The 24,042-nt window shown below is 48.3% G+C and overlaps 1 protein-coding gene across 1 annotated transcript in view; it reads left to right on the top strand.

Annotated features, from left to right (window-relative positions):
* Positions 1–24,042, top strand: part of aldh7a1 (aldehyde dehydrogenase 7 family, member A1) — an 81,427-nt gene that overhangs the window by 51,629 nt on the left and 5,756 nt on the right. The window contains exons 11-17 of the mRNA XM_038804980.1: positions 5,956–6,050; positions 6,249–6,333; positions 15,434–15,540; positions 16,897–17,013; positions 17,354–17,451; positions 21,175–21,248; positions 23,773–23,848. Of these exons, the coding sequence (XP_038660908.1) occupies positions 5,956–6,050; positions 6,249–6,333; positions 15,434–15,540; positions 16,897–17,013; positions 17,354–17,451; positions 21,175–21,248; positions 23,773–23,848 (652 nt within the window). The remainder of the gene's footprint in view (positions 1–5,955; positions 6,051–6,248; positions 6,334–15,433; positions 15,541–16,896; positions 17,014–17,353; positions 17,452–21,174; positions 21,249–23,772; positions 23,849–24,042) is intronic.

Raw genomic sequence — 24,042 nt, forward strand, 5'->3', positions numbered from 1 at the left:
TGAATCCCCCTTGGCGGCAACAGTGGAAACTCCGCCACCTGCCGCCTAACAAACGCCCTAATCTGCATATACCTGAAGGTATTCCCTGGGGGGGAGACCCCACCTCCTCTCCAACTCCTCTAAGGTCGCAAACTTCTCATTGAGAAAGAGGTCTCCCATCCGCCTGATACCTTCCCTGTGCCAGCTCAAAAACCCTCCGTCCATCCTCCCTGGCACAAACCCGTGGTTCCCCTGTATCGGGGACCAAACTGAAGCCTTCACCTCCCCCCTATACCGCCTCCACTGCCCCCAGATTTTGAGGGTAGCCACCACTACCGGACTCGTAGAATACCTTGCTGGGGGGAGCAGCAACAGCGCCGTCAGCAGCGCCTCTAAGCTCATCCCCACACAGGATGCCGCCTCCATCCTCTTCCATGCCGCCCCCTCCCCCTCCATCACCCACCTACGTATCATTGCCACGTTCGCAGTCCAGTAGTATCCACACAGGTTGGGCTGCGCCAACCTGCCCACTTCCTTACCCGGCTCCAGGAATATCCTCCTCACCCTCGGGGTGTTCTGCGACCACACAAACCCTGTAATACTCCTACTGACCCTCCTGCAAAAAGCCTTCGGGATCATGATGGGTAGACACTAGAATAGGAACAGAAACCTTGGGAGCACCGTCATTTTGACCGACTGGACCCTGCCCGCTAGGGAGAGTGGCGACACATCCCACCTCCTAAACTCCTCCTCCATCTGCTTCGTAAAGTTGAGCCTATGTAGGGCCCCCTAGCTCCTGGCTATCTGGATCCCCAGCTATCTGAAGCTCCTCTCTGCCCTTTACAGTGGAAGCTCCCCTATCTCTCTCTCCTGGTCCCCCGAATGCACCACGAACAGCTCACTCTTCTCCACGTTGAGCTTATACCCGGTGAAGTCCTCAAACTTCCCAAGAATCCTCATCACCTCCGGTATCCCCACCGTCAGGTCTGCCACGTACAACAATAAATCGTCCGAGTACAACGACAGCCAATACCCCCCCCCCCCCCCCCCCCCCCCGCACTATCCCCCTCCAGTTCCTCGATTCCCTCAGCGCCATGGCCAGGGGTTCGATCGCCAATGCAAACAGCAGGGGAGACAGGGGGCACCCCTGCCTCGTTCCCCGGTACAACCGAAAGTTCTCCGACCTCCTCCCATTCGTCACCACACTCGCCACCGGGGCATCGTACAGCAGCCTCGCCCACCTAATTACTCCCTCACTAAATCCAAACCTCTTCAAAACCTCCCAAAGATATCCCCACTCCACCTTGTCAAAGGACTTCTCCGCATCCATCGATGCCACTATCTCCGCCTCCCCGTCTACCGCCGGCATCATTATGACATTGAGACCCCTCCGCACATTAACGCTCAACTGCCTCCCCTTCACAAAACTCATTTGATCCTCGTGAATAACCTGCGGTACCACATCCTCCACCCTCCTGGCCAATATCTTGGCCAGCAGTTTCGCATCCACATTGAGGAGCGAAATCGGCCTATATGATCCACACTGAAGAGGGTCGTTATCCTGCTTCAGAATCAATGAGATTAACACCCTGGACATCGTCGGGGGCGAAGCCCCCCCCCCTCCCTTGCCTCATTCAAGGTCCTCACTAGCAGCGGGCCTAGCAGGTCTGAAAACTTCTTATAAAATTCATCCGGGAACCCATCGGGTTCCGGTGCCTTCCCTGACTGCATACTTCCCATCGCCTTAACCAGCTCCTCCAGCTCAACTGGCACCCCCAGACCCTCCACCTGCTTCTCCTCCACTCTCGGGAACTCCAGCTTGCCCAAAAAGCGGTCCATTCCTCCCTCCTCTACTGGGGGCACTGACCGGTATAACTCCTCATAGAAGGTCCTAAACACTCCGTTAATGCCCCTTGTACTCCGCACCAGACTCCCGTCTCCATCCCTAACTCCCCCTATCTCCCTCGCTGCCTCCCGCTTCCGGAGCTGGTGCACCAGCATCCGACTCGCCTTCTCCCCGTATTCATATTCTTACCAACACTCAATGGGCCCCCTCCAGCTCCAAGGGCCCTTGGAAGGACCCTGCTCCCATGAGCGAGTTCAGAATTGTGACCACGTAGGCCCGCAGGTCCGACCCCTCCAGCTCCTCCGGGAGGCCCAGGATCCGCAAATTCTTCCGCCGCAAGCGGTCTCCATTTCCTCAAGCCTCGCCTGCCATTTCTTGTGGAGCGCCTCGTGCGCCTCCACCTTCACCGCCAGGCCTAGGATTTTTTCCTCATTCTCCGAGGCCTTTTGCCGGACCTCGCGGATTTCTGCCCCCATGGCCATCTGAGTCGCCGCGAGCTTGTCAAGTGAGGCCTTTAGCGGTTCCAGCAGCTCAGTTTTCAGCTCCCTGAGCAGCGATGGAGCAACTCCTGCTGGTCCTGCGCCCACTGCGTCTACGCTGCCGGTTCCCCGCCCACCGCCATCTTGGTCTTCCTCTCTCGCACCTTTCTCTGCTCTAGTGCTGATTTTTTAACCGCCCCGCTCCTGGTCCAGTCCATCCACCGGCAGAGAAGCGTAGCTGATGTCTTCCTACACCGGGAAAAGTCCATCCAGCGCTGTTACGGGCCCTAAAAAGAGCCCAAAAGTCTGAAAATAGCAGGAGCCGCCGAACGTGCGGCTTAGCTCCGCATCACCGCAACCGGAAGTGCTCGCATGCTCTCTCTATCTCTCGCCATCTCCACCCACACACACACATGCCATGGTAATTTTATCTAAAGGCTTTGGGGATCCAAATCTAGATCTGAACGGGAAGAGGAACCTAAGCAGGACATTCATCTTGATCGTCTGCACTCTCTCCGCCAGGTAGAGTGGGTGTGCAGGTCCTTCTTTACCTCCTCCACCAGACTTGTGAGATTCTATATGTGGATCCGTGTCCAGTCATGGGTAATTTGGATCTCCACTAGTGGAATTTGTTTTATGCTTGTTTAAATAGCTCAGCCCCTCTTGCGGATTCACTGGGAAGATTTCACTTTTGTTCAGGTTGGTCTTGTAGCTCGGGAAGACGAGAGCTTCATGATCCTCTCCATGCAGCTTTAGGGGTCTGAGACGTAGAGGAGCAGGTCATCCACAGAGAGTATGACTTGGTGCTCTCTCTCCCCTCTCTGGATACCCTTCCAACTTTTTGCCGTTTTGAGGGCAATCGCCAGTGGTTCGATCGCCAAGGCAAATGGGAGTGGGGACAGCAGGCATCCCTGCCTTGTGCCCTTGTGTAGCTGAAAGTATTTCTTGCTGGTGGTGTTTTTTTCCAAATTTATTTTATTAAAAACATGTAGAGCTGGTGGTGTTGGTCCACACGCTCGCTGTGGGAGCGCTGTACAGGAGTTTCACCCAGGCAATGAATCCTGCTCCGAGCCCTCTGAGGTACTTCCATTCGACTCTGTTAAAGGCCTTTTCTGAGTCTGGGAGATGATCGCCTCCAGTATTCTCTCCCTAGGTGAGGACATTATCATGTTCAGCAGGTGCCTTATGTTCGATGTTCACTGTCTACCCTTAACAAAGTCCATCTGACTCCCCTAGCTCTCATCCTGTAGCATGAATTGTACGTCTGACCTACCCAGCCCTGTCTTACCCACAGTTGGTCCTTCTCCCCCAGGTATGTCTCTTGGAGGAAGACTGTCAGCTTTCATACTTTTCAGGGGGACAAAAGCTCTGGATCTTTCCACGGGACCATTAAGTCCCCTGATGTTCCAGGTAACTATTGTGATGAGGTGTTTTTGTTTCCACCCCCACCCCCCCCCCCATTCCTGAGGAATCAAACACACTTGCCTTGCGGATACGCCCCTGCATTCTGGGTTTTCCCTTTGTTAGGGGGCCATCCAGGATGGTCAGAGTCACCGTACTCTCCATGGGGGCAGGGGCCTCTGTGCTCCAAGGTTTCTTTGTCCAGGGGCTACCCAACATGGCTATAAACAGTGTGCTGTGTACACGGCACGTGAGTAAGCCCCTGTTTTGTTTTGTTGGGGATGCCCAAAGTGGCTGTCTGCGGTGCCATTTTGTTCCTTGTCGCCATGCTATGGGAGATGCACAAACCCCCCTCACTCATACCTCCTGGCGCTAGCTTTCCCACTAGTGTGGTGATGCCCCCCCCCCCCCCCGTGGTCAGTTCTAAGCCTACCCTTTGCCCGCTTTTCATCCTCCTAGCCCTCTCCTGCGCTCCGCTGCCCTTGCCTCTTCTTTCCTCCATTCTGGCTCCCAGGTTCAGAGCGAGGCAGCGCAGTCCCGCGCAACGTGTCTCTCAGATCATTTCAGTCCCTTTTGGGTGATCTTTTCACCGCTGCCTTTTTTTTGCTGTCTTCCCAGCCCGTTCTCTTGGACAAATTTTTCCAGGTCCGCATGGACTGTGAAAAAGTGGTCCCTGGAATGTATCCCATGGTTTGGCCGGTTACAGCATCCCAAACTTCACCGTGCTTCTGTACAGAGCTGCCGTGGCTCTGTTGAACTCTGCTTGGCGCTTGGCCAGGTCTGCCCCAATATCCTGGTAAATCCTTTTTTAAAATAAATTGGAGTGCTCAATTAAATTTTTCCAATTAACGGGCAATTTAACGAGGCCAATCCACCTACCCTGCACATCTTTGGGTTGTGGGGGTGAAGCACACACAAACACGGGGAGAATGTGCAAACTCCACACGGACAGTGACCCAGGGCCGGGATCGAACTTGGGATCTCGGCTCCGTGAGGCAGCAGTGATAACCACTGCACCACCGTGCTGCCATGTCTTGGTAAATCCTGATCTGGTGCCCTTCCCAGTTGCATGTCTTTGTTTGCCTTACCCAGAACAGAATTCTTTCCCGGTCCTGGTACAGGTGCAATTTTGCAGTGATTGCCCTCGACTGCTTCCCAGCCTTGGGTTTCGGCCATCGTGACCTGTGGACTCTGTCTATCTCTGGTGGAGTGGGAAAGTTGTCCGTTTCCACCAGGTTTCCCAGCATCTGGGCCACAAAGTCCGTGGGCTTCCTACCTTCAGTTCCCACTTGCAGGCCCACTGTTCTTGGATTTTGGCACCATGATCTGTTCTCCTGGTCCTCTACTTTCCTCTTTAGGCTTCCCAGCGTCGCCACCAACCTTGCTATCTTTGTCTCAAGGGCGATGATCCGATCACTTTGATCTGTTGAGGCTCTCTCCAGTTCCTTGAAGGTGTTTCCCTGGGCCTCTAGTTTTTTCTCTGCCTTGTCCTGGGCCACCTGCCTGATGGCGAGAGCCCCTGTGACCGCTGCTTTAATATCGATCTATATCTCTTCTCTGATCTCCCTTGGCTTCTGTGTGAGGAACTTCCTCCATCCACCCATGTGTGACTTGGTTCTTCTTGCTCTGGTGTGGCCGGCGTTTCTTCGCCTCGTGCGTCTGCTGTCATGACCTCTCTTCTTCTGCCGCTTTTTGTTCCTTTGCAGCCTATGGAGTTCCTGTTGTTCGGCATCGTATCTTGTGATGCTGTTGGATAAGGTAAGGGGATGCCATTTTCCTTGTCCTAGTGGGCTATTTTGGATAAAAGAACCTAATTTTGGGTTCTTAGGAGGAGAGCCACCTTTCATGCGTCTGCTCCGCAAATCCCCTTTGCCGGAGGTCCCTTCAAAACATAAATAAGTGCGTTAGATTAAATTTAAAATTACCATATAACCTCTGTGTAATTCCTTGGCGTGCTGAAATGAAAATGGCAGCGTGTAGTTATTAAATTGCCATGTCATCAATTGTCATTTCCTATAAGAACAGAATCATGTTACGGCTGAAGATGCAATTTAAAACATTTAATTAGATTTCCACAAAGGTCTGGAAAGACTGGCAGTCTTCTGTAGTATTAGCTGGAAACATCAGATGGAAAACCTTGTTGATATATATGAATAATCTGTGGATTGTGAGCAGATCTCGGAACAAGTTCATTATTCTCTGACTGAACCTCTTTGTGGAATTTGACTGGTGCTATTTTATTCCTGGCAGTGTTCGATGATGCTGATTTAAACATGATCATTCCAGCAGTTCTGTTTGCTGCTGTGGGGACTGCGGGGCAGAGGTGCACAACAACAAGGCGTCTGGTGAGTTAGTACCCTGTTTTTTTTTCCTGAATAAATACATGGTAGACTAAACGACCAACTAATTATAAAGCGGGTTTACTTGTTTAAACAAAAATACCCTACAACCATATAGAGCTTTTTAAAAAAAAAAAAATCTAATAGTTAACAAAACATGAAGCAATACCTACCGTCCCTCCTTTTTTGTGTGTTTTTTTTTAGTTTCTGCATGAAAGTATTCATGATTCAGTGGTGGAAAAACTCGTCAAAGCTTACAAACAGGTCCGCATTGGAGATCCATTAGACTGTAAGTTTTGGACCTTTTAATTTTAGATTGAAATATACAGTGAATTATGGGACTTATTTAATACGGCACTATGAACTGTCTCTTCAGCTGTTCAGAAAAATCATTTAAGCAGGTAGATTTGAAGTAGTTTGATTAAAAGTTCAGTGCAGGTGGGCCAATCAAGAAATTCAGAAGTGGAATGTAGCTGAAGCAGGCAAGACCAATAGCAGCCCAATTTAAACCCTGAAATGGAGAGCTGGGTTAGGGCCTACTGTGCCAAGAAATTTCAAACCAGGGCTAAATTTTAAAGCGAGCAGGACCAACGATGTAGCGATGTTCCTGCCACGGTTAAAAGATTTAACACCAGTTGCAAATGAGGTTGGAAGAAGGGTTTAGCTTGTCCACTGTACGCAATTAACAGTTAGAAGGCATGGCACATCCTTTACCAATCTGTGATCAAAGCCACAATTCATGATTAATATTTTTTAATTCTTCAGTTTTATTTTATGGTGTCCATTTCTGGTTATGATGATGCAGTAATGCTTTAGTTAAGATTAGACAACTGAAGCAATACTTGCTTCCAATTACTCCTTTTACAGGTATCCCTGTGATATTTGGTCCTCCCATCAGAGGTCACGTGCATCACCCAACTCCAGTCTCCACCACGTCTCACTAGCCTTTTAAAAAAAAAAAAAAAAAAATTTTATTGGAATTTTTTTACAGAAAATATAAAATATAACGACAAACCATGAAATGCAACAAAATAACCCATAATAACTGTAACACCCCCCACACCTTATCGACGCATGTATCACATCCCCCCACCGCCCCAACCCCAATGAACAACAAAAAAACTTAAAAATAAATTAAAATTAAATAAACAAACATAGTCATTGTCCCCCCCCTCCCCCCCGGGTTGCTGCTGCTACTGTCCCCGTACCCTATCGTTGAGCCAGAAAGTCGAGGAAAGGTTGCCACCGCCTAAAGAACCCTTGTACCGACCCTCTCAGGGCGAATTTGACCTTCTCTAGCTTAATGAAACCCGCCATGTCATTGATCCAGGTCTCCACGCTTGGGACCCTCGCATCCTTCCATTGTAGCAAGATCCTTCGCCGGGCTACTAGGGACGCAAAGGCCAGCACACCGGCCTCTTTCGCCTCCTGCACTACCGGCTCCACCCCAACCCCAAAAATCGCGAGTCCCCAGCCTGGCTTGACCCTGGATCCCACCACCCTTGACACCGTCCTCGCCACCCCCTTCCAGAACTCCTCCAGTGCCGGGCATGCCCAGAACATATGGGCATGGTTCGCTGGACTCCCCGAGCACCTGACACACCTGTCTTCACCCCCAAAGAACCTACTCATCCTCGTCCCAATCATGTGGGCCCGGTGCAGCACCTTGAATTGGATGAGGCTAAGCCGCGCACACGAGGAGGAAGAATTAACCCTCTCCAGGGCATCAGCCCATGTCCCGTCTTCGATCAGTTCCCCCTCCCACTTAGCTTTCAGCTCCTCTACTGACGCCTCCTCCGCCTCCTGCATAACCTTGTAGATATCAGATATCTTCCCCTCTCCGACCCAGACCCCCGAAAGCACCCTGTCACTCACCCCCCTCGCGGGAAGCGAAGGGAATCCCTCCACCTGCCGTCTAGCAAATGCCTTTACCTGCAGATACCTGAACATGTTTCCCGGGGGAGCCCAAATTTCTCCTCCAACTCCCCTAGGCTCGCAAACCTCCCATCAATAAACAGGTCCCTCAGCTGTCTGATGCCCGCTCTGTGCCAACCCTGAAATCTCCCATCAATGTTCCCCGGGATGAACCTATGGTTCCCCCTTAACGGAGCCTCCATCGAGCCCCCCACTTCTCCCCTATGTCGCCTCCACAGCCCCCAAATCTTGAGGGTAGCCGCCACCACCAGACTCGTGGTATACCTCGTAGGAGGGAGCGGCCACGGCGCCGTTACCAGGGCCCCCAGGCTTGTATTTCCACAGGACGCCCTCTCCATCCGTTTCCATGCTGCCCCCTCCCCCTCCATTACCCACTTGCGCACCATCGACACATTGGCCGCCCAATAATACCCCGAGAGATTGGGTAATGCCAGCCCCCCCCCCCCCCCCCCCCCTATCTCTACCCCGCTCCAAGAAGACCCTCTTCACCCTCCGGGTCCCATGCGCCCAAACAAAGCTCATGATGCTGCTAGTCACCCTTCTAAAAATGTCCCTAGGGATAAAGATGGGCAAACACTGAAAAAGGAACAAGAACCTCGGGAGAACCGTCATTTTGGCGGACTGCACTCTACCCGCGAACGATAGTGGCACCATGTCCCACCTTTTAAATTCCTCCTCCATCTGCTCCACCAGCCTTGTAAAATTAAGCTTATGGAGAGTCCCCCGACTCCTGGCCACCTACACCCCCAGGTATCTGAAACTCTTCACTGCCCTCTTAAATGGGAGTCTCCCAATTCCCTCCTCCTGATCACCCGGGTGTACTACAAATACCTCGCTCTTGCCTAAATTTAACTTATAGCCCGAGAAGCCCCCAAATTCCGCTAACAGCTCCATCACCCCCGGCATTCCCCCTTCTGGATCCGCCACATACAACAGCAGGTCGTCCGCATACAGCGATACACGATGTTCCTCCCCACCCCGCACCAGGCCCCTCCATCTCCCTAACTCCCTCAACGCCATAGCCAGAGGTTCAATCGCCAGTGCAAAGAGCAAGGGGGACAGGGGGCACCCCTGCCTGGTCCCACGGTAGAGCCTAAAGTACTCCGATCTCCTTCCATTGGTAACTACACTTGCCATCAGAGCCGTGTAGAGCAGCCTCACCCATTTGATGAATCCCTCCCCGAATCCGAACCGCTCCAGCACCTCCCACAGGCACCCCCACTCAACTCTATCAAACGCTTTCTCCGCATCCAGCGCCACCACTATCTCCGCCTCCCCCTCCACTGCCGGCATCATAATAACATTTAGCAGTCTCCGCACATTCGTGTTGAGCTGCCGTCCCTTGACAAATCCTGTCTGATCCTCGTGTATCACCCCTGGCACACAGTCCTCTATCCTGGTGGCCAGGATCTTCGCCAGCAACTTAGCGTCAACATTGAGGAGCGAGATAGGCCTGTATGATCCACACTGCAAGGGGTCCTTATCCCGCTTCAGGATCAGAGAGATCAGTGCCCGCGACATCGTCGGGGACAAAGCCCCCCCCTCCCATGCCTCATTGAAGGCTCGCACCAACAGGGGGCCCACCAGATCCGCATACTTTTTATAAAATTCCACCGGGAACCCGTCCGGCCCCGGCGCCTTACCTGACTGCATTTGTCCAAACCCCCTGACTAGCTCCTCCAACTCTATCGGCGCCCCCAGCCCCTCTACCAGCTCCTCTTGAACCCTTGGGAAACATAGCCTGTTCATGAAGCTCTCCATCCGCCCTCTCCCCATCGGAGGTTCCGACCGGTAAAGTTCCTCGTAGAAGTCCCTAAAGACCCCATTTACTTCTGTCCCCTTCTGCACTACATTCCCACCCCTATCCGTCACTCCACCAATTTCCCTAGCCGCATCTCGCCTGCGGAGCTGATGCGCCAGCATCCTGCTCGCCTTCTCCCCATACTCGTATACCGTGCCCTGCACCCTCCTCCACTGTGTCTCCACCTTTCTGGTGGTCAACGAGTCAAATTTGGCCTGCAAACTGCGCCGTTCCCCCAGCAACCCCTCCTCCGGTGCCTCCGCGTATCTCCTGTCCACATCCAGGAGCTCCCCCACCAGTCTCTCCCTCTCCTTCCTCTCCCTCCTTTCCCTATGGGCCCGGATGGAGATCAGCTCCCCCCCGGATCACTGCTTTCAGAGCCTCCCAGACCATCCCCACCCGGACCTCCCCCATGTCGTTGGTATCAAGATACCCCTCAATACATCCCCGGACCCTCCTACACACCTCCTCATCGGCCAGCATCCCCACATCCAGGTGCCAGAGCGGGCGCTGGTCCCGTGCCTCCCCCATCTCCAGATCAACCCAGTGCAGAGCATGGTCTGAAATCGCTATGGCCGAATACTCGGCATCCTGCACCTTCGGGATCAATCCCCTGCTCAGGACAAAAAAATCTATTCGGGAATAGACCCTATGGACATGGGAGAAAAAGGAATACTCCCACGCTCTCGGCCTCCCAAACCTCCAGGGATCCACCCCTCCCATCTGGTCCATAAACCGCCTCAGCACTTTGGCTGCCGCCGGTCTCCTACCCGTCTTTGAACTGGACCGGTCCAGTGGGGGATCCAGCACTGTGTTAAAGTCTCCCCCCATGATCAGGCCCCCTGCCTCCAGGTCCGGAATGCAGCCCAACAAGCGCCTCATGAAGCCAGCATCATCCCAATTTGTGGCATATACATTAACCAGCACCACCTTCTCTCCCTGCAGCCTACCCTTCACCATAATATATCTGCCCTCCTTGTCTGACACCACCTCAGCCGCCTTGAACGCCACCCTCTTCCCCACCAGAATCGCCACCCCCCGGTTCTTCGCGTCCAATCCTGTGAAAAACCTGCCCCACCCACCCCTTCCTCAGCCGAACCTGGTCCGCCACCTTCAAGTGGGTCTCCTGGAGCATAGCCACGTTCGCCTTCAGCCCCTTCAGATGAGAAAATACCCTAATTCTCTTATCCGGCCCATTCAGCCCCCTCACGTTCCAGGTAATCAGCCGGATCAGAGGGCAGCCCGCCCCTCTCCCCCGCCGGCTAGCCAAAGCTTATCGACTGCTCGCCCCAGGCAAGCTCGCCCCGCCTGACCCGTTCCCCATGGCGATAACGCCTCTCCTCTACCCCCCCGGCCCACACCAGCTCCTTCCTGGCCATTCCAGCAGCAACCCGGTATCCCCCCCCCCCCCCCCCCAGGCTAGGACCCCTCCTAGCCGCAACGCACCCTCCATGGTACGTCCGTGAGTCAGCTGACTTCTGCTGACCCGGCAGCTCCCGTCAAAACCCATCCCCTCCCGGCATGGGGTCATCCCCCTCTTGCCACACCTCCTTGGCACCGCTTCAGCGCGGGAAAGAAAACCAATAGAGGCCATGCCCCCACCTCCAGCTCCGCCCCCCCGCCCCGCGGCGCGGGAAACCAGAGGAAAGCCCGCGCTTTCACACTGCCACACCCCACCCTTCTGACGCAACTCCCCAAAATCCAGTTTCACGGGGTTGGGGGGGGGGGGGGGGTTGGGTGTGTGAAGGCACTGGCTGGGCTAATGGTGGAAATGGGAGGGGTGGACCCTTGGAGGTTTCTGCACTTGAGGGAGTGGGAGTACTCATTTTTCTCAGTGGTCCATAAGGTGTACTCGCGGATTGGCCTTTTCATGGTGGGGAAGTACTCTGCAATTGCAATATCAGTTCATGCTCATGCACGCATTGGGTGGATATGGTATTGAGAAGGGGGTAGTACAGAGGCCGGGGTGGAAATTAGATGTGGGACTGTTGGGGGACCGAGAGTTTTGTGACAAAAATTGAAAAAGTAATCGAGGACTATGTACGCTTCAACTGCATGGGTGAGGTGTCAAAGGCAGTTGTCTGGGAGGCTTTAAAGACAGTGGTGAGGGGTGACGTGATCTTGTTCAAGGCTAGGCTAGACAAAGAGGAGAGGTTGGAACGTCAGAGGGTAAGAAATGAAATGAAATGAAAATGGCTTATTGTCACGAGTAGACTTCAATGAAGTTACTGTGAAAAGCCCCTAGTCGCCACATTCCGGGTGCCTGTTCGGGGAGGCTGTTACGGGAATCGAACCGTGCTGCTGGCCTGCTTGGTCTGCTTTCAAAACCAGCGTTTTAGCCCAGTGTGCTAAAGAGATGAGGTGCTAGAGGTAGACAGGAGGTATGCAGAAGATAGAGACCCAGCGCAGTTGGAAAAGAGGAAGGAACTCCAGGCGAGCTTTGACCGACTATCTATCAGGAAGGCGGTACGCCAATTGAGGCAAGCAAGGGGTGCATTTTCTGAGCATGGAGAGATGGTGGGCCATATGTTGGCGGGTCAGCTCCGTAGAGAGGCTGCGGCAAGGGAAATCGCCCAGGTGCAGTACAGGGCAGGGAAGTTGGTGGTAGCTCCAGATCAGTTTGACAAGGTCTTTAACGAATTCTATGAGAGATTGTACAGGTCAGTGCCGGGAGGCCGGGAGATGCAGGAATTTCTAGATGGGCTGGAGTACCCGAAGTTAAGGGAGGGGCACAGGGCTACATTAGAGGGGGCGATAATGGAGCAGGAGATAAATGATGCGCTTGGGGGGATGCAGTCGGGAAAGGTGGCATAGGTCCGGTGGAATATTATTAAAAATTCAAAAATAAGCTGGTACCGCTGATGGTGGGGATGTTTGAGGAGGCAATAGGGAAGGGGGTGTTACCACAAACCTTGGGGCAAACATCGATTTCCCTGTGTCAATAGGGGGAATACTGGAGCTGCTTCGGGTGTTTGGGTCTTTCTCAGGGTACAAATTACATGTAGGCAAGAGTGAATATTTTGTGGTGTCTCTGCCAGGGGTGGGGGGGCTGCCATTCCGTAAGGCAGAGACTCACTTTAGATACCTTGAGGTGCAGGTTGCCAGAGATTGTGGGGGGGGGCTCCGTAGGTACAACATTTCTAGTTTGGTGGGGACAGTGAAAGCTGATCTGGCAAGGTGGGATGGTCTCCCTTTGTCATTGGCAGATTGGGTACAGGCGGTTAAAATGAACATGTTGCTGCGATTCCTGTTTATTTTTCAATGCCTACCGATTTTCCTGCCAAAGGTATGATTACCTTGTTCATATGGGGAGGGAATGTGGCCAGAATTAAAAAGATGCTACTACAGAGAGGAAGGCAGGCCCGGGGTTTGGGTCTTCCGAACCTGATGTATTATTACTGGCCGGTGAATGTGGAGAAGGTGTGGAGCTGGGTCAGAGGGGTTGACTCCCAGTGGGTCAGAATGGAGGAGAGTGTGTGTAGCGGGTCAGGATTGAAGGCACGAGCGACAGCGCTGCTCCAGACGGCCCCGGGGATATACTCGGGGAGTCCGGTTGTAATAGCTTCATTGAGAATTTGGAGGCAGTTTCAATAAACTTCGGCTTGGGGGAAGGGTCAAGGGAAATGCCGATTCGGGGGAACCATAGATTTGAGCCAGGGAAGTGGGATGGAAATTTTCAGAAGTGGGAGGAGAGGGGGATTAAGACACTAAAAGATTTGTCTCTTAGGGGTCGGTTTGCAGGACTAAAGGAGCTAGGAGCGAAGTATGGGCTGGAGCAGGGGGAAATATTTAGATACAGGCAGGTTCGAGACTTTGCCAGAAAGGAGATACAGAGCTTCCCAGTACAGCCAGCTTCCACATTGCTGGAGGAGGTGCTGCCAACAGGGGGCCTGGAGAAGGGGGTAGTATCGGCGGTTTACGAGGCTATTTTGGAGGAGGAGAAGGTGCCACTAGAAGGGATCAAGGCAAAGTGGGAGGAAGAGTTGGGAGAGGATATGGAGGAGGGGTTCTGCTGTGAGGTGCTCCGGAGGGTGAACGCCTCCACCTCGTATGCGAGTTTGGGGCTGATACAGCTGAAGGTTGTGTACAGAGCACACCTTACAAGGGCGAGGATGAGCCGGTTCTGTGAGGGAGTAGAAGATGTGTGTGAACGGAGGTCCCGCAAATCGTGTTCATGTGTTTTGGTCTTGTCCAAAGCTGGAGGATTACTGGAAGGAGGTGTTTAGGGTAATCTTGTACATGAAACTGGACACGGGGCCCTCGGGAGGCCATATTCGGGGTGTCGGACCAGCCGGGGTTGGAAACGGCTGCGAAGGCAGATGTTGTAGCCTTCGCCTCGTTGATCGCCCGAAGGCGGATTCTGTTAGGGTGGAGATCAACCTCTCCACCCTTTGCCCTGGTGTGGTGGGGGAACCTGCTGGAATTCTTAATGCTTGAAAAGGTCAAATTTGGACTGAGGGGAAGGATGGAGGGGTTCTACAATTCATGGGCGTTGTTAATAATGCACTTTAGAGAATTGGATCACATCGAACATTAGGGGGAGTTGGGGGCTGGGAGGGTTGGGGGGAGGCGGACTGTATGTGTTAATGGTGATTATGGGTGATTCCTGATTCCTTTTTGTCATTTGTTTATGTTAACATGTGGGCCAATGTCTGGGTTTGGTGGGAGGATGGGATCGTTGTTATTGATATGGGGATTGACATTACATTTGTTACTGATTATTGTTTATTGTTGGGTGTAAATTTGGGAGAAAATGTGAAAAAGGAGAGTTAAAAAAATATTTATTTATTTTTTAAATGAGGTAATGACACATTAACAAATTCTGTCCTCTTAATGTGCCACTATCATCACCTTTCTTAGTCATTATCACCACCAGTTATATCCCCCTTGTCTTTTTGTCTGTGATATATTTGTCAATCTCTTCCCTAGCCTTGACCTGTCACTTGTCCTCTATTCAGCCCTTTCTGCTCCTCCCTCTGCCCACTACAGTAGAAATCTCATCCTATTGCCAGTTCTCTTTAGTTTTGATGAAAAGTCATCCAGATTCGAAACGTTAAATCCGTTCTTTCTTCACAGATGCTGTCAGACCTGCTGAGATTGTCCAGCATTTTCTCTTTTTGTTTCATATTCCAGCATCCTCAGTAATTTACTTTATCTGAGATAATGATAGAAGCAGGAAGCCTTTTGGATGCCAAACAGGACACTTTTGTCGCCTTTCATAGCCTTTTACTATCCCCTAATTGCTTTGCCATGTCTAGTGGTACTAAATAGAGGATAGTGAAAACCTGAAGGGATACTAGTGCATCAAGAGAGAAAAGCAGTGGCAATACAAAGGGAGATCTCCTGGTATTGTTTTTCTTAGCTTTACGCTTTTCCTTACAAGTTTAAAAAGTATAAGAATGGTTACCAAACTGGTTTCTGCAATTGCCCCTCTGCACAGATATTGAAATGTTACAGCACTAGGCATTAAATATTTTTATAAATTTGAATTGAACTATAAAAATGACTTTTCACCTGCAGCAGGATGGTAGATTGATTGCTGCTGATTTATTGAGTCAGCTTGTGATGATTGAAACAGAATTGTTCAAATACCATATTCCAGATTTTAGACTATTCTGTGCTAGGTCGGTAAACATTATGGTATCTATTTCAGCAAATACTTTATACGGCCCCCTTCACACTAAGCAGGCAGTGGATATGTACAAGAATGCTCTGGAACAGGTCAAACAGCAAGGCGGCACTGTGGCTTGTGGTGGAAAGGTAAGTGCTCTACCACAAACAATGGGATGAAATGAGGGATAAGTGAGTCTGAAAGATTTAGCTCTGTAGGATGCCGCAGGGGTAGGGTGGACTGAGGCAAAGAAGGACTTTGGAGATGAGGGTATGAAATATACTGCATTGGGAATAGAGTTAATGGAAGAGTGGAGCTTACGTGTGACCAAATGTGGGCAGCTGCAATTTGGACAAGTGGTTTATAGACTGCGTACTGAGGAAGAAAAGTATTGGACAATGAGTCTGGATGTGAGTTTAACGTTTCAGCCAAGGAACTAAGACGAGATGAAAATTAACAATAATGCAGAAGTGAAAAGAGACAGTCTTATAATGGATGAAGAATTTGTAGCGATTAGGGAGATTGATGGCTGCATGACTTCCTGGTCTGTTGAGAAAGGTCTAACTGACATCACAGAGGTGCCAGAGCAGCTTTTCAATCACTTTGGTTTGATGGTACTCTTATCACTCAGTTCATGGGCCATCTCTTAGTTACAAGGGTGGAGCATCCCAGTCCAGCATGAGAGTCTACAGGTGTTGTAAGTACTGCTTCACTAAGGTGGTTTACTAGATCTGTGCTGGTAGGGACTTAGCTCTCGATATTTAACTATTATCCAGTTGATTTTGCCTGAACTGACAAACTCCTGCAAGAATATCATAAGCTTGAATTGAAATTGGTATTTTCTTGTTTCCTTTATCTTTATTCATAGGATCTCTACAGTAATGTGCGGCACGGTGGCGCAGTGATTAGCACTGCTGCCTCACGGCGCCAAGGACCTGGGTTCGATCCTGGCCCTGGGTCACTGTCCATGTGGAGTTTTCACATTCTCCCTGTCTCACCCCCACAACCCAAAGATGTGCAGGGTAGGTGGATTGATCACGCTATATTGCCCCTTAATTGGAACAAAAAATCGGGCACTGTAAATTTATTTATTTTTTAAAGAAGCACCCCTACAGTGCAGAAAGAGACCATTCAGCTCATCGAGCCTGTGCAGGCCTTCCGAAGGAGCACTATACCCAGGGCCACTCCCCCACTTCACCCCATCCCCGCAACACCACCTGCACTTCCTTAGACATTCAGGGGCAATTTATCATGATCAGGCCACCTAACCTGCACATCTTTGGACTTTGGGTGAAAACCGGAGCACCCGGAGGAAACCCATGCAGATACTGGGAGAATGTACAAACTCCACACAGTCACCCAAGGCTGGAATCAAACCCAGATCCTTGACACCGCGAAGCAGCAGTGCCTCTTCTATCCCACCAGGCAGCCTTATGTAAGCATAGTTATTGGGAGAAGGGATATTGACAGATCTATTAACATTGTCTGCTATTGTCTTGTGGTAGGTGATTAATCGTCCAGGAAATTATGTGGAGCCAACTGTTGTAACTGGACTTCCTCACGATGCAGCCATTGTTCATACTGAGACATTTGCTCCCATTCTGTATGTGCTTAAATTTAAGGTAAAGCAAGTTTATAATCAAAAGAGTAATACAGTTGAAAATGCACCCTGACAGAGCACCAGATGTGTGAACATTTTGCACTATTTCCATTTAATCGTGAATGCCACTGTATTGAAGTAAAATGCTGACTGTCTGCAATTGAGGAAATTTACCATTGTTTTTCGTCAGTGTCTTTATAATTGCACAGGAACTTGTGGTACGGTGCAGTGGCTCATGAAAACGCCTTGCACTCCATTCCATATTAATGTGAAGTACACAACTGTTTGGCATAAATGTTTAATTTCTGTTACTGACTCTTCATTACTGCGTTACATCTTTTAACATTGAATTATATTTACAGACTGAAGAAGAAGCATTTATGTGGAACAATGAGGTCAAACAGGGCCTCTCTAGTAGCATCTTCACCAAGGATGTAGGCAGAATGTTCCGTTGGATGGGGTAACCTCTTTTAATTCATTTGCTGAGAAAATAGTTTTACATAACTTGTGTGCAGGTATCAAGGACTGTACCAGCTAATACAGCTGTTAGGAAGCATTAGTTCCGATCCCTCCAGCTAGTGATAATGCTTTCATTATTCTCTCTTCCCCCCCCGACCCAAATAATGGTTTTCAACATCATACATCTTTTTGTGGAGTGGTAACTACTAAATGTAAACCAGAACATAAAAAGACAGAACTGGTTGTCATCTAAAATTGCCCTTTCTTTTGACGCAGTAACTTCTCTTGTAACCTCTGACAAATTGGAGTATTGCGTACAGTTCTGGTCACCTCATTATAGGAAGGACGTGGAAGCTTTGGAACGGGTGCAGAGGAGATTTACCAGGATGTTGCCTGGTATGGAGGGAAAATCTTATGAGGAAAGGCTGATGGACTTGAGGTTGTTTTCGTTAGAGAGAAGAAGGTTAAGAGGTGACTTAATAGAGGCATACAAAATGATCAGAGGATTAGATAGGGTGGACAGTGAGAGCCTTCTCCCGAGGATGGAGGTGGCTAGCACGAGGGGGACATAGCCTTAAATTGAGGGGTAATAGATATAGGACAGATGTCAGAAGTAGGTTTTTTACGCAAAGAGTGGTGAGGCTGTGGAATGCCCTACCTGCAACAGTAGTGAACTCGCCAACATTGAGGGCATTTAAAAGTTTATTGGATAAGCATATGGATGATAATGGCATAGTGTAGGTTAGATGGCCTTTAGTTTCTGACTTCCCATGTCGGTGCAACATCGTGGGCCGAAGGGCCTGTACTGCGCTGTATCGTTCTATGTTCTAAATAAAGAACCTTAGTTCTAGAACCTTAGTTAGGCCACACTTGGATTAAAGTGTTCAGTTCTGGTCGCCACACTACCAGAAGGATGTGGAGGCTTTAGAGAGGGTGCAGAAGAGATTTACCAGGATGTTGGCTGGTATAGAGGGCATTAGCTATGAGGAGAGGTGAATAAACTCGGTTTGTTCTCACTGGAACGACGGAGGTTGAGGGGCGACCTGATAGAGGTCTACAAAATTATGAGGGGCATAGACAGAGTGGATAGTTAGAGCTTTTTCACAGGGTAGATTGGTCAATTACTAGGGGGCAAGGTTTAGAGGAGATGTACGAGGCAAGTTTTTTTACACAGAGGGTAATGGGTGCTTGGATCTTGCTGCTGGAGAAGGTGGTGGAAGCAGGGATGATAGTGACATTTAAGAGGTATCTTGACAAATACATGAAAAGATGGGAATAGAGAGATACAGACCCAGGAAGTGCAGAAGGTTTTAGTTTAGACGGGCAGCATGGTTGGCACAGGCTTGGAGGGCCGAAGGGCCTGTTCCTGTGCTGTACTTTTCTTTGTTCTTTGTAAGATGCTCTGACTGACCAGCTATGAATTTGCTATTTTTTAGATTTCAAATTGTTTATTATTAAATTTTGTCTGAAATTATATTTACCGTCACTTGGTAGTAAAGAACTTGAATGTTGCTAAACGCTTCATCTTGCACACATCAGGACAAATGCAAGAATGCCAATTTTCAAATAATCACAATTTATACTAGAGGAGTAAAGGGTTGCTGATTTGATGGCTAGTGGAATCTGGCTGAGGCATTGCCAGGGAGAAAGCAACGGCAACAGTAGGCTCCATATGCTTCCCAGGTAATAAAAAATGCGCAAGAATTGAACATATTCCTTTTGTTTGCATACAATGGCTCCTTACATGCTAGCATTTTTATTGCTTCTAGCAAGTATAAATGAGCCATGTTCTGAACGTGACTGATTATCTTAAATTGGCTGTTAGTGTAATTATTAGTGCACTCAGCAAGTGCTGCCCAAATACTGAATCACTTCTAACAGTAGAAGTTTTAGATTTTACAAGAGTGAGTTGGTTGAGTACAGTCTATACTCTGCCTATAATGAACAGCTGGAGGAACATGGCCAACCTGATTAGATCATTGTTTATTGTGTGTCGCACAAACTTGGAAACGGGCCAAATGCTCCCACTTTTGAACCTGTAGAGTGCCTGGTCTACCTCCAGTTACATTGGAAAGGTGCAGTATGTCAAAAATGTGAATAGAAAGGTTAAGCAAGGCTTCCACGCTGCTGCAATGTAGTAATAACAAGAGTGGCATTTTCCACTAATAGGATTCTGTCATTCAGTTCAAAAAGACATTCTGCCTACCACACAGTTGAGAAAAATATGCATGTATTTCAATGCCAGCGTGATACCAGGCATGTAGTCTGTGTCTATTTGGAACCCTGAATATCCATTATCCCATCTTAGTTCCTAAATAACAGAGGTCAAGTCTGTGCTTTCTGGCAAAGTTCAGTTGAACATCACTTGTCAGCATGTGCCACTGGTAAACTTTATTTGTTAATACAAAATTAGGTCAGATTGATTGTCTTTAGCGAATACGATAGTTGAGTTTTCATTCAATTACAGATCGTGGTAATTCTTTAAATCATAATGCACAGTATAAAATGACTGAGTGATTTAAGCAAAAGAAAAATAGCGATTTAGCAAAAGCAAGCAAAGAAAATAGGTTTCAGAAAGAGATAGATTGATTCCGGAATGGATTTTTCCATCCTGTCAAGTGATTCTTAAGGAGATTATTATCTTAAGGTCTCGCCGCCTTTGCAGCTGTGATTGGCTTAACTAATTTATAATTCACTCAATTCGGCCAAACTGTCCGTCAATTTAAGAGAGATGTATATTTAAATATATTGGTACAAATTTTCCCATACCATCGCTTGAGAAAAACACATTCTTTGCTAGGACTTATCACCCTAGACTGGTTGTGACCATAGAAACGGAACTGCCCATTCTTTCACACAATGGGGCCTTTCAGCCAGCTGATGTCACTGTTCCTTCAGTCTCTAGGAAGTCTCAAGCAATTTGCTAAATGTTCCCAGCTATTCGGCTTTCCTCACTCTCATGGTTAATATGCTTTAGTTAATTACTCTTAATGAGTTCTCAATTAAATATTTTACCTAGATCATCTGTAGCTACCTAGAAAGCCAATTTCTATCAAGGACATATGTTCCAACAATTGGTTGATCAAATCAAACCAGTTCCTCTGGTTCCTTAAAAGTCAGAGTAGACTATACTTAACCTGCCCACGCTTGCAAAACATCAGTTTGATGTGATTCCACAATTGGACAGCATGTGCTAAACAATTGAGTGCGTTAGTAGCTATAGTAACAGCCAAATTAAGGTAATCAGTTGAGCTTGTATCGTGGCTCACTTAAACTTACTGGAAGCAACATACATTCATACGCAGAGACCTGTTCTATGCTCAAACTGGACGTGCTTTTTTAATTATCGAGAAGCATGGGGTGCCTATAGTTCCCTGTTCATTTCTCCATGCTAATGCTTTGGTTGATCAGTCAACTGCCGACCAATGAACACTGGGTTCTGCTCTGGTATAAATTGTTGTGATCATTTGAAATTTGGCATTCTTGTGTTTGTCCTAATGAGTGCAAGACAAAAAAAACTTCCCAACACATCTTTCTTTTCATAAATACTAAATTATATTTGGTATCTCATGATGCAAAATATAGTAAAACAAAGTTGGAATTGATTTGTATGCAAGTATGCAAAATAATGGATTTAAAAGAACATTCCGGTATAATCTTCAATTTGTCATTTGTTTCTCGTGAGCCATTTCCTGTTAAATTGCCAACTTTTATTTTTGCTCAGGCCTAAAGGTTCAGATTGCGGAATTGTCAATGTTAACATTCCAACCAGTGGTGCTGAAATTGGAGGAGCATTTGGTAATGATTTCTTATATTTTACTTATTTTAATACTTGATATCATGGGACCCTAAATAATAGTGATTTTTAAATCATACTTTATGTAACAAATATTTTTTAAAGGCAATGTACTGGAAAATGTGTAATTAATAACCTGCAGGTCAAGTGCATATTAGTTTGGTTCCATTAGAATGATGACTAGAATGGAGGCAAACACACTGAACCTGCACAAATGTACAGTTGAGTTATTAATAGGCAACTTATGAAAACATGATAGCCAGGAAAAGATCCTCTGATTCAGTCAGCTTATCACACACAATTATTATATCTTTTGAATCACAACATATACACTCTCCCCATCGATCTTTACTTTATCATATCACTTTACTCTTATCACGTCACTTCACATGTTTCAAATATTTTGCCTTCCTTTGCAGCACTTTCCTGCCTTTTGTAAGAGTTTCACTGCTGTTTTCAACTGAAATAAATTTGAGTTGCATGAAATCTACTCTACAGTTTCTAATTAAACAAAGGGAAACTATTTTTCATAATTACAAAGTGAATCGCAAAACTTTTGAGAGGATGGCTTTCTGTTTTCCTCATTCTCTCCATGTCCTCCCTCCGATTAGTCCAGTGTTTGTTACTCTTCACCCCACACACAGACAATCCCTACCATGCAGAAGGAGGCCATGCAGCCCATCGAGTCTGCACCGACCAGCCAAAAGAGCACCCCACCCTCTCACCCTATCTCTGTAACCCCATCTAACCTGCTTATCTTTGGACAGTAAAGAGCAATTTAGCATGGCCAATCCACCCAACCTGCACATCTTTGGATTTTGGAAGGAAATCACGCAGACACTGGGGGAGAGAGAGTGAAAACTCCACAATGACAGTCAGCCAAGGTTGGAATCGATCCCGGACACTGAGGCAGCAGTGCTAACCACTGTGCCACCGTACACACCCGCTCTGAAAAATCAAGCCACCTTAAAGTAGTGATAGTTCTTGTTCTGCATGCGGCTCCTGAGGACTGAATATTTTTCTCATTGAACTCACTAAGACGTTACTTAAAACAGCAAACTGTTTCAGAGGTAGAATTTGACTGTTCCTGAATCAATGCCAAACACCATCCTGATTTGGAAATATATCGCTGTTCCTTCACTGTCACTGGGTCAAAATCCAGGAACTCCCTCCTTAACAGCACTGTGGATATACCTGCACCTTGGGCTGCAGCAGTTCAAGAAAAGAAGGCAGCTCACAACCACTTTCGCAAAGGCAATTCGGGATGGGCAAGCCAGCGACACCAACATTCCCTGAACAAATACATTTTAAAAAATTCCTGAACCTGCTTAAGACATTGTTCATGCCCATGCTGATTTCCATTAAATCCTAACATTAAGGAAACCAGAGGAAAACTTTTCTGATACAAAGCAGATGCATGGAATCAAAGTGTATTAAATATTTCTATGCAGGTTAAGAGCTGTGTCATTCACAAGCATTTAGAGAAATGACTTCCAAAACTGTTTTTTAAACCCTCCCAGCATAAACCTTGATTTTCACAGGCACTGCCTGCAAATCTCTAATCTACTGCATAAGCAGCAGAAAGAAGCAATGATGGTGATCTGATAGCACCATATACTTTTCCAGGATGTTCCTCTGGAATCCTTAGCCCTGATGTTTGTTGGACAGAGGGTTTTGGAGCAAGAGAGAGGTGTTATCAGCACTAATGCCCTGGAGTTTTAACTCCATGGCATGGCAATGTTGTCTTTTTGAACGGGCTCCCTGCCCAGAAACCAGCCTGATTGACTTGCTGATTTTGGTTCTCTGGGTGGGGAAAACTCCAGAGGAGGATGCAGCCCAGAGGCAGGTTGGGGTAGATAATGTGAGGAGTTGGGATCGGGTGCCCTCAAAATAGAAGGTTTAGTGACAACCGATTGGAGTGTGAAGATGGTGTGGGTTAGGGAGAGACCCAAGATGGGTGTCAGTAACAGGTTGATGGATGGGTGCTGGAGAGGAGAGGAGTGTTGGTAAATAGTGCGGATTGGGTATGCTTGTTGGGCCAGGGAAAATGCTCCTGCTCCTCCCAGCTCACACGCACTGCTGTAAAGGCATTTCACTGATGTATTCAGCCTTTTTCATCTCCTTTCACCTGTTGGATTTTCTGGGGCGTTACGGTGACACGAATTGGGACAGCATGGTGGCAACAGTGGTTAGCACTGCTGCCTCACAGCAGCAGGGTCTCGAGTTCAATTCTTGCCCCGGGTGAATGCCTGCGTGGAGTTTGCACTTTCTCCCCGTGTCTGTGTGGTTTTCCGCCGAGTGCTCCGATTTCCTCCCACAGAACAAATTGCTTACTCGTCCTGCTCTAGTAAAACTGAACCCACCTTTTTTGGAGGCTACAGTTAAGCTCTCATTCTGTGTCATGTAATGAAGTAATCAAGTTGAAGTTGGTCCCAGCAAAAATGACTGATGCAAGGCATTGCTGCCTCTGAAGCTGGATTTTCTTTTCATTTAATAAGCCAATGAATGTTTCTCTATTGTTTTTAGGTGGAGAGAAACATACTGGAGGAGGTAGAGAATCTGGCAGTGATGCTTGGAAACATTATATGAGGAGGTCTACATGGTACGTAAATGGGATGCTGGCCTACATGGAATGAATATCATCTGATAAAATAGATCCATTTTTAATGCTAAAGAGCTTTAAATCACAGATTTTAGGCATATTTATAAACATGGTTGAGACTAGAAATCTGAACCGTATTCTCTAAATTAGAAATTTTAGAAAAACCTAGCTGATGTCCTGTGGCATTTACCACA

The sequence above is a fragment of the Scyliorhinus canicula genome, chromosome 8, assembly GCF_902713615.1.
Source record: "Scyliorhinus canicula chromosome 8, sScyCan1.1, whole genome shotgun sequence".
NCBI lineage: Eukaryota > Metazoa > Chordata > Chondrichthyes > Carcharhiniformes > Scyliorhinidae > Scyliorhinus > Scyliorhinus canicula.